Raw genomic sequence first — 20,230 nt, 5'->3', positions numbered from 1 at the left:
ACTTCAGCCACATCCTAAATTCCTACCCAAGGTTATAATTTCATTTCATTTGAACCAGCCCATACGTCTCCCTATTTTTTTCCCCAAACCACACAATAACTCACAGAAAGCAGCTCTCCACACTTTGGAAGTCAGGCACGCTATATCTTTCTACCTCAACAGGCTGCGACTATTCAGAAAGTCACCGTGCCTCTTTATCTCCACTACAGAGAGATCCAAAGGCGAGGCCATATCAAAACAATGCCTTTCCAAATGGATTTCACAATGCATTCGCATATCATATGACCTCCACAATACACAGGCTACCTCCTCGATTAGAACACACTCTACGCGTGCGGTATCAACATCTATTGCTTTTTTGAACAATGTTTCCATTGTTGACATATGTAAGGCAGCCACATGGGCATCCTCAGATACCTTTGCTCAACATTACACCGTTATGCAAGACTCTGTGGCAGACACTATCTTTGGATGCACAATACTGTCCACCACTGCACCAGCTGCTCTGAAGCCCCAGCCTTCCAACTAGGGGCACTGCTTTGTAGTAACCCCCTGTGGAGCACCCATGGGGACATCAATCGAAGAAGAAGAGAGGGTTACTCACCTTATGCAGTAACTGAGGTTCTTTGAAATGTGTGTCCCCATGGGTGCTCCACTACCCGTCCTCCTCCCCTCTGCTCTGGAGCTTAATTTATGACTCCGGAGCAGAGAAGGAACCTAGGGTGGCCGGACTGCACAGTGCTATTTCTATTACCCGCATGATTCAGGGGAGATGTGCATGTGCGGTCTGCTGGGCACTGCTATCTCTGACTCCCGATGCAGGGGCGCTGCCGCACCTGCAGTAGAGCACCCATGGGGGGACACATCTCGAAGAACCTCAGTTACTACACAAGGTGAGTAACCCTCTCTTCAAACATTTAGACATATTGAGAATGTATAAACATTTGTAGTTATTCTGCTTCTTTTCTTTTCTTAATAAAGAAGTGTGTGTTTCTCTTTTTAACTGTTACCTAATTCAGAACTATCTTAAACTGATTATCTTCAAATTTCCCATGAAAATTCATGTCTGGGCTAAGACCTCACTTGAGAAATGATAACCCAAATGGTATAATTTAGAGAAAGTAATGAGCAATTTAGAATTAGAGGGTTAGAATTGACAGGATTTTTCAATTTTAACTATTGTAAAGCTGCCGTGACACTGTAACATAAGAACAAATGTTAAATTATTTTTCAAAGCATTTCAACATGTCCAGGGTGTGCAAACATTTATGTTTACTCTGCTAAATGGTAAACCACAGTTTCTTTCTTGTCAATGAAGCTAATGTAATTATGGGCTTAATGCTTGCTGCAGTAACACCGGGCAACACTGAAGTTAATAGAGAAGGACTACTTAACTGGAAGGAGAGTATAGTTCACAGAATAGGACATAAATACAATAAATATTAATACATAAAAATTTCCAGCCTGAAGAAGTTAGGGATGCAACACGCACAACAAGTGTGATACAAACAAAGAAATGAAAAATTAATCCACCGAATAATATGTACTCTCTATTCCTCCACCCACAAACACATACTTTATGATTACCATCCCTACCATAGAACATGCACTGAAATCTTAGCTCTGCCCTGTTTTTGCCATTTTGCATACATTCTTTACTAGATTATTTTTTCCCCAGCACTAACAGTTCTGGATGTTTGGGGTAGTAGGAGACTGGATTGTGAATAGGTAGTTTGGTAAAAGACTGTGCACAAAAGGGTGGTTAAAGGAGGTGATGGAAGGTATCCCTGTGGGGGAAGAGTTAAGGTCATGGTACATGGTTTTTTATATATTGTGGTAATGGTAAAGTGTGTGCTTGTGGGTGGGGATGTAGAGGGTATGTTCTGTTAGGAGGCTTATTTTTCCATTTCCTTAATTTTTTGAGTTAGTGGCAGGTAGGTTGTGTGTATTGCATCCCTAACTATTTTACAACAATTTTTTTGTGTATTAATTTCCTAGGGTGTTAGTGCTTACCTGGGTCTGGGTATATTGGATGGGGGAGGACCTGTGGAGGGGTAAAAATGCAACAAAAGAGTATTTCATCCATCAGCAGCTGCATGTTAGCCCTTCCCTGCTGTAGGATAAAATCTTATAGAAGAGTGTAGCTACTCCCAGAGACGTTTTTATGAGCTGGGTCTTTCCTAACCCCCGAATCAATTAAACTTGTTATACCTGGCACCACTCCCATCAACCAATCAGACTTGTGTGTCATTGGCCCCCATCAGGTTTGTGTGCACAACACACAAACTTTTTGGCTATAACATGAATAAATGCTAAAAATGACCCTAAATTCAACATTTAAAAAAACAAACAAACTCCCTGTTGTATCAGTCTTCCTCAGGGTCTGCCTCTCTTCTGCCAAGTTGTGTGTGAAAAGACAATGTTTTCAAAGCGATATCGGTCAACAATGAAAAGTTGTCACAGGGAAATTTCAGCCAGAGTCCAAATTCAAAAGCTTCTTATTAAAAATGTATGAGGAGAAACCAGATTAAAAAATACATGGAAAATTCAAACAGCATAAAATTAACCATGTGTGAAATTTCACACAAACTGGCCACCTACTTTTAGAGAGAAACAGGAGTGTATGTCCCATTTCAGAGTGCAACCCTAACACTGGACGTTGATACTGGGTGCTTCTGCAATACATTTCTGATGCTTCAAAGACTTATGCACATACTTAACTTTACACACTATGAGTAGTTCCATTGATTTTAAGGGGACTATTAACAGTGCATAAAGTTAAGCACTTGTGTAAGTTTTTGCAGTTTCAGGAAATAAATTGTTGTCAATTGTTAGAAATAAAGAATCCTCTTAATGCAGCACCAGGTGAGAGAAGTACCATTAACTTTGACTTTAACAGCTAATTACAGTTCCGGCATGTGTAAAATTTAAATCTCTGCAGTCTAGATTGAGACTCTAGGGTCAGCCCTGCATTGGGGTGGTGGGTAGCTTTGCTACTACTGGAGGAACCTTGGAAAGATATTATGACTCAATCACAATTCCTCCCCTACTACGTTCCAACGCTGAGGGATCAATATTACTTCATTCTTTCTAGGGTTACTTATCATCGCTTCCATGTCTGGCCAGCTGTGCTGCCTGATGCATGGAGGGTGGAGCCAAGACTCTGTCCCATCCCTGCTATTCCCCACTGGCACTGCCTCATGCACATTTGCTGATGGGGTAAAGTGAGGGGAAAGTCTTATGTGCACAGCCTTGCTCTTTGAGTCTCAATCAGAGAAGGGTATATGCGGCTGTTGGGGGGACGCTACTTCCCTGGGTCATTCCATAGGACTAAACACATCTACTTCCATGTATTTATGAATAGCTATTCCAGCTACATGCTGAAGCGCAGGGATCAGGGCTAGAATATCACGTTTGTGTGACTTTAGTAGAGTGGGAGAGGGGAACTTGCCCGCTTACTGGTTTTGAATCTGAAATCTTGAGAACAGTAAACAAATTAATACAGGAAAATGACTACTGAAGTGTTAAATACACATCATCCTAAGGAAGGAACTAAACAATCAGTGACACTTAGAAAAAAAATTGTTATTTTTTGCCTCAATAAGTGTTAATCAAAGAAATGAAGTGGAGTTGTTAATTAAATAGTAAAATCAACGATAGGATGCCAAGCAAATACATTACTGCAGATAAAGAAATGACATCAGAAGAGAGAAACATTTGTATTGATGTTTATTGTTTAGGACTTTCTCTGATGCACAAAGAGAAACAGTGCATGGATTTCACCTTAGTTCAGCGTGTTAGCACCATCTCCTCCATATCACATTGTTATCATTGCTATGAATCTGTATTACAGTCACAGCTAGAGGCCAACCACTGTGCCATTTGCAGACAAAGGCTGGGAGAAAGGAAATGTTATCTCCATTTTGCAGACTGGGAACTGAGACATAGAGAGATTAAATGACTTGTGTAAGGTCACACAGGAAGTTTGGGATGGAGCTAGAGATTGAAGCCAAATCTCTTGAATTCTGGTATAGTGCTCTACCCACAAGACCAACCGTCCCTTGGAAGCCCTATATGAATGCTTATGGTGAAATCCCTTTACCTATATAAATTCTATGGTTTTTGTGTGGGATGAATTAGCAGGCAAAATTCCCCAACCTCTAACCCAAAACCAGGATGTATAAATAGAATACATGCTTTCTATGAAATGAAGGAACTGTAAAAGTAATGTTGTCCATAGTAATATTGAATTGAAAGCAATCCCTTGTAATATTGTATTTAAATATGTTTGCTTGGATGCATGTTAAGTTAAAATTACACTTAATAGGATAGTTTCAGCAATTTTCTTTTGATTTCACCATCAGTTTGCTGTCAGCTGTCATCGTTGCTTTAAAGTAAATATACATTAAGAAACGGGAAAATTTATGACAGAAGAAACTCTGGTAAATAAGTGTGAGACAAGATAAACAAGCAAGTGCTGTAGTTGGGCTGTCACTTGATCAGTTGAGTTACAAGCAGAGTGTATTTTGTTTATCTTGATAGATCTAAGCTTCACAAGGAATTTAATAGCAAATACTGAGAAGGTGGCATTAGAACTACATAGTACAATTTGCAAAACTTGAAGCTCAGACAATGATCACAAAAAGGTTTGCTAAGAGGAGCAGATTTTTCAAATGAACTTCAACCTACTTTCTCATGACCCTGGGACAATATAAATTGAAGCCATGTAAAACATCTGTTTTAACCCTGTATTTTTGGCTGAATTACAATTAGGTGAAATGTAAAGTTTGACCGAATTTTGTTTTGAGTGTGTTTCATTCAAACCTGAAACTCAAATCAGAACTTCATTTGGTGCTGAAAGTTAGGAATTAAAACACTCACTGGTGGTAAGAAACAAAACACATTATTATTATGGTTTTGTTCTTTGGTAAACTCATCATTATGCCAAGATACCACAAGGAGAAGTTTTTAATAGGAGCAAAAATGAAAGGAAATAAAACAAAGGGAGCACAATAAGAGAACATAAATCAGCTTTACAAGGGTTCACATAGGGAGGTCATGGTGAAAATCCACCACTGGGGATGTTGTAGCAGCAGAAAGTGGCAGCAACTTTTCTACTGCTGGGATAATTTTTCTTCTCTGTTCTGTTGCCAGTGTAACTGCCCACCTAGCACAAAGCTGTTTTAGTTTGTATTTCACAACTAGCATAAAACTAAGTGGAGATCCACTATGGCCTATATCACTTCTTTGAAATTTTTAATGTTCATTTCTCCACAGTTGGGAATGTGTATATAAGCTGAAACAATGAGTCTTGGGAGAAAGAGACAGGAAGGTGATGGAAAGGAATGTTCTTCTCTAAGGAATTATAGTCTGATACCGTCTATTGCAGGTCTGTAGCAGAAGCCACTGAAGTGGATCTCAACATGAGAGTTGGACTACACACAGGCAGGGTGCTTTGTGGGGTCCTAGGTCTCCGCAAATGGCAGTATGATGTCTGGTCAAATGATGTGACTCTAGCAAATGTAATGGAAGCTGGAGGATTGCCTGGGTAAGTCTCAGAAAAAGAACTACAGACCTGAATGAGAGCATAAATTATTTCTTTCTTTAACTGAAAGTATTATGCAAAGCCAATTGCTATAACAATTGGTACATAAGGGTGTTTCAGGTTAAGAACTCTCATAGGCTGTATTACCTGAAGTTAAAACATCTCCTAAGGAACACTAGGGTTGAGTGGCCTGGAGATCTCTGTTAGTAATGATTAAGAGCCATAAATGTGAATAAAATTCTGTTAAAATGTAAATGTCCTTTGAACAAGCTTTTCACTAGAAACCACCAAATATGAAGGGTAAGAATGAGGCAATGATAGAATTTCAGTCAAGAACTCTATTAAGAGCCAAATATACCTGTCAGTAAAGTGGAGTTGCCTCAATGTAATAGAGGGGAGGATTTGCCCATCTCTGCCTCTAGATATGTGGCATGTCTGTGGTTTAGTATTACCATTACGAAGTCAGATTTTCAAAGTTAGTCATGCCCAATGCCATGCAAACATTAGTTTGTGCCTAATATATGTACCCATGCACGTCCTCACCAGGAGCACTTGCACCGATTTAACTGTCGGTGTGGGACATTGTGGGACAGCTTCTGAAAGGTAGCAACTGTTGATGTAAGCAACGCAGTGTCTACCCTGATACTGCATCGACCTAATTACATCGACCTAAGTGCTATGCCTCTCGCGGAGGTGGAGTTATTAAGTCGGTGTAATGGGCATGTTACATTGGTGGGATTTTAGTATAGAGGCTTACAGAGTTAGATTGATGTATGCTGCCATAAGTCAACCTAACTCTGTGGTGTAGACCAGGCCTCTGTGTCCCAGAGTGTCAGAGGCTTAACATCAGAGTCTAATCCACTTTGAAAGTTAATTGAGGTTCAGTTTCCCAAGTACACCCATGCAGGCAAGCCCTCACATTTTTAAATGGACTGGAAAGTGAGAACAAAAAGCTTGACCTTTATGTAGCAGAAAAATAGGAGCCACTGGAAAGGTTTAAAGAGTGGGGTCACATTCATCAAACAGAGGGCCGGTATCTCCAGCAAGCACTTTAATAAATACCTAGAATGCTAGAAATATGTACTTGAATTATAACATGCATGCCTGCATACTTGTAAAATCAACAAGACTGCAATTTGATATAGTACTTCTATAATTACTTACATTTGTTTGAAGGCATCTGCTTAATTTAGGAAGTTTATATGCTTAAAAACACCTCTACATTCTGGTTGGCTGAGAGAATTTAGTTGCTCCACAAAAAAAGATTACCTAATATTTATGCAAGTTTTCTCCTTTGTGTTGGCCCTCTTCACAGGGGTGGATTTCACCTAAATGACTAGGTACTGGTTCATGATGTATCATTGCATTAAACATTTTTCCTGTCTTTCTCTCTAGGAAAGTTCACATAACAAAGACCACCTTAGAGTGCCTAAACGGTGACTATGAGGTAGAACCAGGGTATGGTCATGAAAGGAACAGTTTCTTGAAGAAGCATAATATTGAAACATTTTTTATTGTGCCATCCCATCGGAGGAAGGTAGGCTTCACTAATTACAGCTTCATCCTTGGTGTAATTTCATAGTTCAACAACTATATTGTGAAACCACCCTAAAAACAGAGGCAATATCTGTATATATTAACTATTGAGAGAGACAAGGTGGGTGAGGTAATACCTTTCATTGGACCAACTTCAGTTGCTGGAAGAGCAAAGCTTTTGAGCCTCACAGAGCAATTCTTCAGCTCTGTGAAACTTGAAAATTTCTCTCTTCCACCATCAGAAGTTGGTCCAATTAGAGGTATTACCTCTCACCCATCTTGTCTCTCTCATATCCTGGGACCAACACAGCTACAGCAGCCTTGCAAGCAATGTCTCAATTATTAACAGTTCTTCAAATCTTTTGTGAAAATAGGATTTTTTATTCTGGAGGGAGGGGAGACATCATACATGATTTGTTCTGGAAATTATTTTTCAGAGAATGATCAATCTACTTTTAAGTATGAATTATCAGAAAAGCAGACGGTTCATTCAAACCCTGCAATTGTGCCATCTAGAATAGCATGTGGTAAAATATCATCCCAGTGACTGAAGTTCATTCTTCTCTTCCTCTTTTCTTTTATCTGAGCATTTTCTGAGCATTAAACCTTCCATCATCTCTGTACTCTTTTTTGGTCATTCTCCCCTCTCCCGTGTCCACATTTGGACATGTTTGCATTCCCATGCATGCTTCCCTAATCCTTCCTACAATAACTTGTGATAATAGTGGCCCATTTATTAGGCTTGAAGGAGTCCCCAGGGGATAGAAGCAGCAGAAATAATATTTACAGTCATGTCTTGCCTGCAGCAGAAAAGTAAGTGAAATGAACTCAGAAATAATTGAACTAGCATACCTTGGAAGTCTGAAAAAGTTGCTGTGTGAGCTCTACAGCGCAGACCTAGCTATCTAGGTCAGGAGAAGAAGCTGGAGATAGCCAGCCTAGTTCTGACTTCATATAGCATGGCGTCAGTGTTTGCTAATCACTCAAGATGCTCAGTACTCTGCCCAGCATGTTCATTCTCTCCCTCCTGACAAGCTGAGCTGCTCCTAAGGCCTCAGCCTCATTACCCCTGTTCATTTATCCACCTCAGCTACACTCCCCACATGCCCTCAGTATCCCCCTCCAATTTGTGGCCTTTCCAAAGCTCTGCTCTCCCATCCCTATTTCTCTCCTCTGCCCCCCTGCCAGATCTATTGAGATGTGGCAGGGAGTGAAGAACAGGTTCATGAGCAAGGAAGAGGCACTTGTGCTTTCCTGCCCCTTTTTCCCCCCTTGTAGAAGGCAAACACTGAAATTTAGGGAGGTAAGGATAAGGTAGGGAGGAAATTAACACACTAGGGAAGGCAAGATAGCGGGAGCCTTCACGTCACAGGTCAGGTGTTGCTTAGAATTTAGTTGATCCTGGTGCAGATACTGATATAATCTGGTTCCCTCTCCTTGCCACATCTTTCAGGATAAGGAAAGTGGTGGCCCAGTGGTACAATGAGAAATTCCTGGGCCTCAGCAGGATGGGAGCGGTGAGAACTGTGATATTGAAACTGGTTGATACATAGTAACACATTTCTCCTTTCAGCCCTTGCTCTTTCCTTTTAGAACAGATTGCCAAGTGCTCTCCAAAAACATAGCCTGAAGCCCATCCCATAAGAACTAACAGTCAAAACAACTATCCAGTGGTTCTGTTTACAACAGCAACCTCTCATCCTGGCATCTTGGTTTGTTACTAAAACTATTTGTGACCTTACTAGATGCCTTGAAATTCCCTAATCACAGCTTAAACATGTCCAGTTTGTACCATCTTTCCATAACATGTTTACAGGCCAATAGGAGCTTTAGTACTTTTTATCACAACTCAGGATACAGACCTCGACACACCTGACCCTCAGTCTGTCCTAACAAGTTTTTCTTAGGCACTGGACATTTATATGTATAATCCGGAGTTATAATAGTACATGTGAAAAAATAAGCAAGAGATTTGGAAGAGGTATAAGTCCCTATGATTCAGGGCGTTACCTACTCTCATGGTAATGGGGGTTTCAAAGAAACTTTCCTTTAGGGCCATTTATCCCAGATGTTTGTTCTAGGGGTTTGTGCACATTCTGTGAAGCATATTGGACACTGTTCAAGAGAGGATACTGGATCAGATGGGGATACTGATCTGGTATAAACTTGATGTGAAGTTTGTGCTCCTTTACAACCAAGCGCCTGGATCTTGCTCCGACAGCTAGAAGGAGTTTTACCTTTGTCTTCCGAAGAATCGGGATTAGGCCCTAACATAAACAATACATAGACATAAGAAGGGGCAGGAGGAAGTATTTAGACTAAAAATGTTGCTTCTTGGTTATAGATTTTTTTCTCCTATATTTCAATATAACTTCTAGTGCATTATGACTCTGATTTATTATATTGATGATGATGGCTTGGAAACGGGAGTGGAAGGCTAGCTAAAGAAGTGAGCTTTTAGGAGGGACTGAAAGAAGAAGAGTCAGGTAATTTGATGCCCAGACACAAATGGAAAAAGGTGGGAGGTGTTGGCAAAGCAAAATGTATGAGTTGAAACCATTTTAAATAGATTCACATATTATGGTAACCAGGTCAATATGCATTTTATTTGCAAGGATGAAGGGCTAATAATAAGTGAGCACACAATTCTTTATATTTGCAAGGAGTGTGTTGAATAGCAAGAAGCTAATGATTAGCTTGTCATCAGCTGCAAAAAGCAAATGGCAACTTCCCCATTATTGTGTCACTGATTGATTTATAGAAGTGGCAGATGTTCCTGTGCAACTTGGCTAATAACATTAGCTCTCTGGTATGCATCAATGGAGTGTCTGTGAAACTGGTAGAAAAACACTTCATGAATTTTACTGGTATCGACTGACTTCTCCACTGGGCTCACAGATCAATCAATGTGTCGCTTTGCAGTTCATCTCAGCATATCAAACATTTCCATAGTCATTGTACACATGCATACTGATCACTGGACCATAAAACATTGACTAAAATGTTTTATATTATCTTTACATTCAACATAAAGCACATAGTGTCCCCATCCCTCTTGAATCAACCACTAAATCTCTAGAGACAGATAAATGGAAGACTGTCCCTGAAGCTTGGACAAAATCCGATACATTTAGCTGAGTTCAGATGTCCACTGGTTTAATATTGTATTCCTTCCTCCTGAGCCTCAATAGCTGAAACATGGTCACATTTTTTATTCTTTATGCATCATCTCTGACATTAATATGAACTGACTTTAGCAGGTACGATGCCAAGAGGAATGAAAATCAATGTTATCAGCAACAGATGGCCAAGAATCTGTTCAATTTGAAAGGTAAATAGGAGCCGTTTGGAATATTTTGTTTTAATTAAGAGGAAGATATATTCCCCATTTCCTTCAAAATCTGGTCTGTCGGAATCATCTATCGTCATGATCTTGTAAGCCAAGAATGAGAATAATAACACACGAAAGCCCATTCATGTACCAATTGTACTTTAAATGAGAACAGAATATAAAATATTCACAAGTTTTTAATCTTTTATTTGAGGCCCATTAACATCCTACTCTAGAGGTCTGATCTGATTATTGACTTAATATACATATTAGCAAGTGGAGAGGGGCATACTGGAAATGGCCACTGAGTCGTTTTTCATTTTATGTTTTGCTTCGTCACAATTATTCTTTTCCTGGAAGCGTGAGATTAAATGATAGGGTTTGGTTAATTATTGTTGTTGTTTTTAATTAGCAAACGTTATAACCAATACTTTCAAACCTGATGACCTAACATTAGGCTACTAAACCCTCTTCAATAATTCATTTCTTTTTCAAAGGTGCTGAGCACTGCCCTTTCCCATTAAAAGTTTAGCTGCCCTGTATACATGACAAGCTAAAACAGATGGCTTTTTAAAAATATAGTGCAAATAAATATAATCCCACACCAAAATCCTAGCCCTGAATCCCCCCAACCATTTCATTTGGGTAACTGGTCAGCATTTTGCTAGTGATAGTATATATTGAAACCAAGACTCTGATGGACAATATTCAAAAGGTTTGGTTTGAATAAATATCTACAAGTCTGGGTAATTATTTGAACAAACTGACCCTCTTGGGTCTTTAAACTAGGGTGGAAATGTCATGGGAAAACTTTATTCTATTATACCTTATATTCTTCGGATTTATAGTATTTGCTATTGAGCTTTCAACTTGAGACACATGGGAACACCCACAGTTCTCAAGATTTTCTGGCCTTCTGAGGTACTGCTGATGTTACTGTACTTCACCTCACTATAGAAAATTCCAGGCCAGTTCCTAGCAGCATGGGAGCTTCCTGCAAGAGTTCAGTATGCCTTCCCAGCCCCAATTAAGTCTCTGGATCTAATAATTATACTAGTAACTTTTCTGCCTTATACTGTTCCAGCTTTAATGTTGTTCTGCATTAAAAATTAAATTTTAGTGTGTGACTAACTTCCTTTGTTTCACTGGATTGCATTCTCTGATTCTCTGGTGCTCATAATCCCCACAGCCAGAGTTAGTCAAGGCATCATTGCTTCATTTGTACAGCTGAAACACAGATTCCAGCTGGCTCCCAGCTGTATGGTTGGAACATTTGCATCTGTGAGGTTTAATCCTTGGCCTTGGTGATAGCCAGACAATTTCGGTCTTAGGTTTACTTCTTTTGTATCCATTGTGTTACTTCTCTTCATGCCTCTTAAGAAGCCTTATTATCTCACATGCTAAGAAAACAATGAAATATATTTGATTATGTAATGTGTCCAGATATTTTACCAGACAGCCAAACCGTGACCAACATTGGACTTATGTATAGAGTGGAAAGAAACATACGAAAAGTTATCCCAGGAAGTCTCAACTTTTATGATCACCCGAATAGTACGTGCCATCAGCATTACTCTTCACCTAGTTAAGCTTTCCTGCTTGAGTCAGTACTTTTGGGAAAGGCACACAACCTCAGCAAGCAGATGAGGCTAAATGAGTCTATGGAACACGTAAAAAAAACAAGGGAGTTGACTAAAGGGAGTGGTACTAAAATTATAATGGTCATACTTAAATACAAATGCACATTCATAAATACTTCATAAAGGGTTAATAAATGCATAATGGATGTTTTAATTAATAGTTATTAAATTGTAATGAATTGTTAAAGAGTCCAACAGGTCAATGGCTTCCTTTTAGCTATCTATAACACTTTCTACTAATGGGCTGAACAAGCTATTTGATTTTGTCTTTGTATATTTGCTATTCTTTATTTGTGGTGTGTGACTGGTTGCCTAAATCAGGTGGTGTTTATTTCTTTTCTCTGATAGGATGACATTAATGTACATCCACAATGCATGCTACTCATTTCTGTAACATGCTTACAACATCTACTAAAAATTTATAAACTATTTATAAAATGTATCATTAATATAAAGTGTGACTGAAATTACTATAAGGGAAACAGTAAGAATAGTGTATTGACAAGACAGTTCAGTGCTCTCTTAATTGTGAACACACTCATATCTTACTAGACCCTATCTAAAAGAGAATTACAGTGAGGATGTTGATCCGGCAAAAGGATCTATGCAAGGAGGGCCCTTGTGCCTGTGGAAAGTCCATTCATTTCTATAGGACTATGCACAGATGTAAGGGCCTGACCTCCTCATGCAAATGAGTATCCCAGTTCCTTCAGTACTCAGGTCTGGTACTGTGACAGTTTTACATGCTCATAACTGAAGGTGAGGCGTGGCAGGAGATTCTTGCTGCTGCCTTTCAAGGGAGTGGCTGGTTCCTGATTTTTGTCCCTTTTGATTTTGTTTTGGGGCAGCAGGTCAATGTAGATGGATCTCAGCATCACAAGGAGCTATGGATTTTGGCTTGCTTTGTGAGTGAATATTGCTTAGCTTATAATTTTTGTACATTTCACCAGGCCTGCTTAATCTACATCTGCATTTAATAAGTCAACCCCCTTTATGTTAGGCTGGCTAACTGCCTCACTTCAAAATCTGAAGATCCATTATCTTCCTGGTTGATCTGCAGTCCATTCTCTGACTAGGCTCCCTCATCACTCAGCTGACTTATAATCAATTTATCCTACTGTATCTCCCATTTTCTCTGTGAAAGGTCTAAGAATTTTTTTCTGTCTTCCTCACCATGTGAACATGGAACTATGCCAGGAAATCTCAGAAAATCCTCCCTACAACTCTGAAAGCCTAGTCATAATATCTAATTAGTTGAGGTCACACAGTAGGGCTATGACCAATCAGAAATTCCCAGGTGAAAGGGCCTAGGTTCTTTCCTTGTCCCTCAGTGATCTCTCTTGTCCAACAGGTGGGATAACTGACAGGAGGAAATGAGGGCTTGATGGACTTCTGGATCTCTGTTACTAATCTGGTCTACTCTAGTGACGGCGGTCATTTACAAAACACTTTCTACTGCAGAGAACTAAAATTCTCATTTTTCTCTAATCTAGGAGCTATTCCAGCCAAACCATGCTACCAGTGATTTATCTGTAAATAGAAAGGAAATCAATAGTAGTTTGGTTTTAGGAGACACCTGTTCAAAATACTTAAGCACAAGATTCTTCTCCACATGAGACTATAACTCAGAGCCTTCTTTTGGAATATGTAGCACTAAATGTCTAATATTTATCAACTGGCTTGAATGATGGAGAGACACAGAGCAATTATCTACAGCACATGCCTATGGAAATCTTACTATAAATCACAATTGTATTTGATAGCTCAAAAGGCGATCAGTTAATTTCTTTGACTCGTGATCTAATAGGCAGAAATTCAGTAAACTGGGATTTGTTCAAAACTGTGTGACAGCAGCTGCAGGAGAAGTGTTGATGAATGTCACGTCACTGTCATACACTGTTGTTTCATCTAGCATAAACAGATGTGATTTAAAACTTCCTGCAGTTGCACTTCTGTCACTAAATGAGTGGCTGGAAAATAAACAGATTTTATAAAATCCTGGTGCTTCAGAAGGATATCAGAATGGTATTTTTGACACAATGCAAGATCCCCACCTGGCATAAATCAGTGTAGCTCCGGTGACTTCACTGGAGCTTTGCCAGCTTACACCACATGAGGAGCTATCCCTGTATGTTATACTGAGCCCAATACCTTCCCACCACCAAAAATGTGAATTTTGTTTCATGTATCTGATCTGCAACTGCTTTGATGGTTTTGTTCAGTTTGTATGAACATAAAAAATGAACATAAAACAAATGTCACATAGTATAGCTGAGAGCAAACTGCACAGAGTAGACTTCTGATTCTATCAGCATTCAGTATATTTCCTATTCTTATTTGAAGCACACAGGATTTTCTGATATTTTATTGAAATATTCTGTCTAGGCCATTTTGAGATCTATCTTCACATAAAACTCCTATTGACTTCAATGGAAGGCACACACACACAGATCACAGGATTGGGTTCCAAGAAATTAAGGAGGCTGAAGAGGTCTCAGCTCCCAGCTGGGCAATAGATGGCAACCGCCCCAGTCCTGGGAAGCTGGGCGGCAGCCGTTGGTTTCTTGGGAGACAGGGCGGCAGCCGCCCACATCCCACCCAGTCCCAGATCCCAGGTGGGAACCCAGCAGCAGCCTTCTTCACCCTGCGAGCTGGGCTCGCAGCTGGGTGGCTGCCACCCATGCCCCGGCTCCAAGCCGAGACACAGCCTCCCACACCCTGGCTTGAAGATGGGCAGCAGCTGCCTCCCAGCCTGCGTGGAAAGCTCCTCCGCCCCAGCTCGGATTGGGTGGCAAACGCCCACCTCCTGGACTGGCAGCCAGGCGGCAGCTCCCCTCCCCAATTCAAAGCCCAGTGCCCAGGAAGCCAGGCGGAGAGTCCAGCGGCTTGCCCAGTCCTGAAGCTGGTCTTTACCCCCAGGTTTACTTGTCAATTTCACTGCTCTAGCTGAGTAGTGAAATTGACAACTATGACAGACCCAGATTTTACCAGTATAAACATCTTAAGAGGGGCCCACACACTGTGATTTGCTCCAGGCCTGCACCCCTCCTAGGGATGGCCATGGGGAGTGCTGCTGTCCACTCTGGTGGGCCGCTAGTGCCTGCTCATACCTCATAAGTTCCCGGCTGTGTGAGGAGAACAGCAGGTGACCCCATCATCAGGCCTTAGTGATTGGCTGGCGTTGACCTTTGCTCCTATATGGAGGAAGGGGAGGAGGAAGGATGGGAGAAACAGCAGGGGGTTTTGTGATCTGCCACAACCACACAGTGTTGCAGAACTCAAAACTCTCCTGCTTTATGAGAAATACAGTTGTCCAGCAGTAAAGGGGGGAAAATTGTATTTCTCCGAGTGGAAAATTGAGTGTTGGGATACTTATTAAAATTTTCAGTCGTTAAGGGGTACTTGCTACTTAAAAGGTTGAGAAACACTGATTTAGATGACCAGACACACACTACTACTAATGAAGAATAGTAAATATTTGAAGATATAATCAAATGGTCTGGAATAGCTCATAGGCTGAAATCTATTTGCATAAAGCATTTACCAAACAATTTTGAATAAATAGCATATTTGTAAAAACATCAAAGCTGGTCTGCAGATAACTCACAAAAAGTTAAAAAAAAAAAAAAAAAAAAAAAGTCCATGTCCGTTAACTTATTCACTACAAAAAGTTCGCCAACTCACACAAAAGCAAAACCAAGTTCTGTATTAGCACTTTTCCACAAATCCCAAAATAAACATTCTACAATTGGCTGCACATCTTGAGTTGTGAAATATGATACATTAATGCCAACACACACTCTATAAGTTCAGTAATACATGAAAAACTACAGAGCCCATCTATCTCGACTTCAGCCTGTCCTGTCCTCCTCTGCATTTGACGCAGACTGTTTCCTCCTCTTCCATGTTGCGTGGATCATCAGGAGCATTAAGTGCACTATAGAGCCAGCCTCCCTGCTCTCAGTTCCAGTGTCCAGCACCACTGCTTCTAAGAGGAGCAAATTGCAGGGAAAATCCTCTGCCATTTTGAGCTGGAGCATGCTCAGTGCAGACAGACTCTTTAGCAGCCAGCCTCTAGCAAATCTCTACTGGGCATGTGCAAATGGCAATTTTAGAAGGCTTATAACTGCCAGATTTGGGTGAATTTTTACAGGTATGGGGAAAAAAGCATCTCTCGGACCCCAGCTTAATTTAAAGTCCCTATTGTAAGGCACGTGTTGCTAGAGCTTCTAAATGAAACAGTTGTAAAAAAAAAAATTAACATTGGCAAAACAATCTATTTTCTCCATTTTCTTCAAAAATGACTGAGCCAGTGTTGTTGAACTTGTCCAACTTTACAAAAATATTCACACACGCAGTATGGAAAATTTCAGTTCAAACATTTCAAGTTTGGCAAAATTATAAGCAACTGAAAACAGGGTCTTACAGTGAAAAATGTAAGGCGACCTTAATTATTCACTGCCCCAAAATATCATTAATTCAGAGTTCAGTTTGGCCAGCAGTGCCTCATCCACTTCCAGAATGCAGAGTGGCATGTGCTTAAATCTCTGAAACCCAGGATATACAGAGGTGAGGTACACACCAGCCATGCCACACAACCCTAACTCTGCCCCCAGAACCAGTGGGTATATACTGTCACTATATTTCAATTGGGACTGCCCTATAATAAGTAGATATGAGGACTGACAAAGTAAATGTGCCATTTTATATGCTGTATTTTGTCCCACATAATTGTATTCTCTTGTTGATTTGCATGTACTCCAGCTGCCCTTCACTGTGTTAGGGACAGTTATATTAACTGGTGAAAGGATTACCTGCAGCAGGTTGCCAAAGCTCATACTATGATATAAGGACAAGTGTGTCTGCATCCAAAAAGGATCACAAACCTCTTTTCTGTGCTAAATTATGTGGGTTGTAGAAGCAGAGGAGCACAATAGTCTATTCTTGCCCTGGAGATTAATAGTCTGATTGCATACATGACAGTGCACTGCAGGACAGAGGTAAAAGCAGGTGATGTTCCAGAAGGTGAAGGGATGGTAACATATGGCAATTCTGATATGTCTTGCTCAAACAAACTCAAATTTGGAAAACTCAGCCCCACCCAGGAACACTATAAGGCGCAGAAATCTCCAGGACAATCTGACTAAGCATGTGGATTTTAGAGCACTTTGAAAAATTGTCTGTTAAAGAACCAATCTCAACCTTGACTATAGTCATTTTACCACTCTAGTCTAGAAGGTATTCCTTCCAGTACTAGAATCATAGAGTTGGAAGGGACCTTAGGAGGTCATCTAGTCCAACCCCCTGCTCAAAGCAGGACTAACCTCAGCTAAATAATCCCAGCTAGGGATTGTCAAACCACAGTTTAAAAACCTCTAAAGATGGAGATTCCACCACCTCCCTAGGTAACCCATTCCAATGCTTCACCACATTCCTAGTGAAAAACTTTTTCCTAATATCCAACCTAGACCTCCCCCACTGCAACTTGAGACCGTTGCTCCTTGTTCTGTCATCTGCCACCACTGAGAACAGCCTAGCTCCATCCTCCATACTTATATTGAATCTGTTGACGTCAATGAATTTACACTTGTAGAAAACCTAGATTAGTGAAAGGAGAATCAGGCCCACAAATTCCACACCATGGATACTTTTTCACCACAGAGTTACTTCAGTTTTACTCTGGTGTATTGATTGTTCATTTCAGTGGAGGTACCCAAGCCTAAGACTGAACATAGTGCAGTCGTGTATCACTCCCCGTTTGTGCAAAACAAGTTAACCCAAGCAAAGCAGAAATATCACACACATGCAGGTCCAGTTCTGTGTTAATTGATACATCTAATTTTGTACAACTTGTGTTGCTTATGTTGGGACACCTTTATTGTATTTATTTTCTGGAATTTGTGTTGTATGTGCATTATGGATCTTTGAGCAGTTGGAGTTCTGGGCACATAATATTTGCAGGGTCAGGTTCTAGTTCCATCTGCACGTTTAGATTGGCGTTGAAATTATAAAATTGTCACACACATCAACTATAACTCGTTTTGTTCGCTTGGACCATTTAGTGAAGCTGATTTGTACCATTTACTGAACATAGGAATCTTCTCACCAGTTTCACATAGGGAGTACGCTACACACATCGTACCAGTGATCAAGAAGGAGGCTCAGTACAAACTAGTGGAGATTTTAAAGTGACACTGAATCCAGTTTTATGTGCAAACCAGTATCCATTATCTCGTATTGAAGATTTGTTTGCGGTTCTGAGGTTTGGCAGTATTTTGGTAAATTGGATTTGCTCAATGCACATGTACAAATGGAGATTGGCCTGGCATCTCACAAATATCTCACAGTCAAGTCATGAAAAGCCTTATTTTTTTTCAACTGATTGCCTGTCAGTATCACAGAAAGTTCCAGAAAGGTGATGGATAAGAAACTGAAGAGACTGAATGGAGTTCAATGTTATTTGAATGACATCCTTTACAGGAAAGGGTCAAGAGGCTCATTGTCAAAATTTGGATGCTGTCTTGCAACACATGGAAGACCATGGAGTGAGAGTACATCAGAATAAATGTGAGTTTTTCAAACCTTCAGTTGAATACCATAGACATGTTTTTGATGCCACAGGCTTAAGGAAATCATCAGAGGAAAAAGAAGGTGATTCTTCAAGGGCCACCGCCAGAGATTGTATCACAGTTACATTCATTCTTAGGACTGCTTAATTACTATGGTTAATTTCTACCTAATCTGGCAACAGTATTGGCACTCTTTACATGAGCTGTTACAAGCAAAGAGAAAATGGAAAAGGACTAAAAAGTGTGAACGTGTATTTAAGGGAGCAAAGAAACTGTTGACATCAGCCGAAGTTCTTACAAACTTTGATGCTTCACTACCAATGCAATTGGCTTGTGATGCTTCACCTTAAGGAGTGTGCAGTTTTTTCCCACATTTTTCCTAGAGGCATGGAGAAACCAATTGCCTTTGCATCATGAATACTTACTACTCTTGAGAAGAACTTTGCATAACTAGAGAGAGAAGCTCTCAGTATTATCTTCGGAATTTGGAAGTTCCATACCTATTTGTAGGGTTGACATTTTACCTTGCTGATGGATCATCACCAGTTACTTTCAGTTTTTGGGCTGAAACATGGAAATTGATAGGATGATGTGATGTCTCTTGTGAAGGGAATAGTACTCCAAAGTATGGCATTGGATCATAAGAATCCCCAGTTTACACAATATGTGTCACATCAACAAGAATTATCTCTGAATCACAGTTGCTTCTTATGGGGAATTCAAGTAATCATTCTGAAATCACTTCAATCTCAGGTTTTGGAATATCTTCACAAAGGCCATTTTGGCATTGTTTGGATGAAGGCCATAACCCAGAATCATGTCTGGTGACTGGAGATCGACAAAAATATTGAGAGGAGGGCAAAGTGCTGTCAGCAAATTCAGCATGATTCTGGCTCAACTTGTCTATGCCTTTGCTCATGGCCTCAGACTACTTGGACACGTATTCACATGGACTATGCTGTACCTTTAAAAGATTATATGTTTTTGGTCATAGCTGATGTACATTTGAAATGTCCAGAAGTTTTCAGAATGACTTCTGTTACAGTTTCAAAGACAATTGGACATCTTTGTACCTTATTTCTCCAATTTTAGTTCACCATTACAGTTAGTGAGTGACCATGGATCTCAATTCAGTTCTGAAGAATTTCAGATGTTCCTAGCTTCAAATAGAATTCAGCACATATGCTCTGCTCCATACCAACCTGCTACAAACAGACTAGCAGAATACTTTTATTCAAATACTTAAGCAAGCCTTAAAAGCTAACAAGTCTATTTTGAGTCATCAGCAGAAACTGGATAATTTCTTCCTTGTCTATAGGAACATACTGCTACCCAGGAGTCACCTGCAACTCTTTCCTTGAAGCAGTCTTTGCATATCTGTTTGGACCTGTTATGTGCTTATATTGCCTCACATGCAGTAAATCCCAAGCTATGCAGATTGGTTGATGACATGAGACCCGTCATCATTCTTTACAAGTAAGACACTTACTGTGAACTCGCAACTAGGGTTCTGGAGTGAAATGGGTACCTTAAGAACATGTAAAATAAACTGGACCTGTTTGATTCATGGTAAAACTGCCTGATTTTTTAATGGAAATGGCATATGAAC

The 20,230-nt window shown here is 40.1% G+C and overlaps 1 protein-coding gene across 2 annotated transcripts in view; it reads left to right on the top strand.

Moving 5' to 3' along the window:
• The window catches only part of ADCY1 (adenylate cyclase 1), a 206,066-nt gene that overhangs the window by 127,909 nt on the left and 57,927 nt on the right, over nucleotides 1-20,230 (top strand). For both annotated transcript variants that reach the window (XM_067550338.1, XM_067550337.1), the window contains exons 6-7: nucleotides 5,390-5,548; nucleotides 6,941-7,082. In XM_067550338.1, coding sequence (XP_067406439.1) covers nucleotides 5,390-5,548; nucleotides 6,941-7,082 — 301 coding nt within the window. The remainder of the gene's footprint in view (nucleotides 1-5,389; nucleotides 5,549-6,940; nucleotides 7,083-20,230) is intronic.

This window comes from Emydura macquarii, unplaced genomic scaffold (genome assembly GCF_026122565.2).
Source record: "Emydura macquarii macquarii isolate MOO-44397 ecotype Brisbane River unplaced genomic scaffold, CSIRO-AGI_Emac_v2 contig_1263, whole genome shotgun sequence".
In the NCBI taxonomy this organism is placed as follows: domain Eukaryota; kingdom Metazoa; phylum Chordata; order Testudines; family Chelidae; genus Emydura; species Emydura macquarii.
The sequence above is the reverse complement of the archived record's forward strand: the minus strand, read 5'-3'. Positions and strand labels throughout refer to the sequence as shown.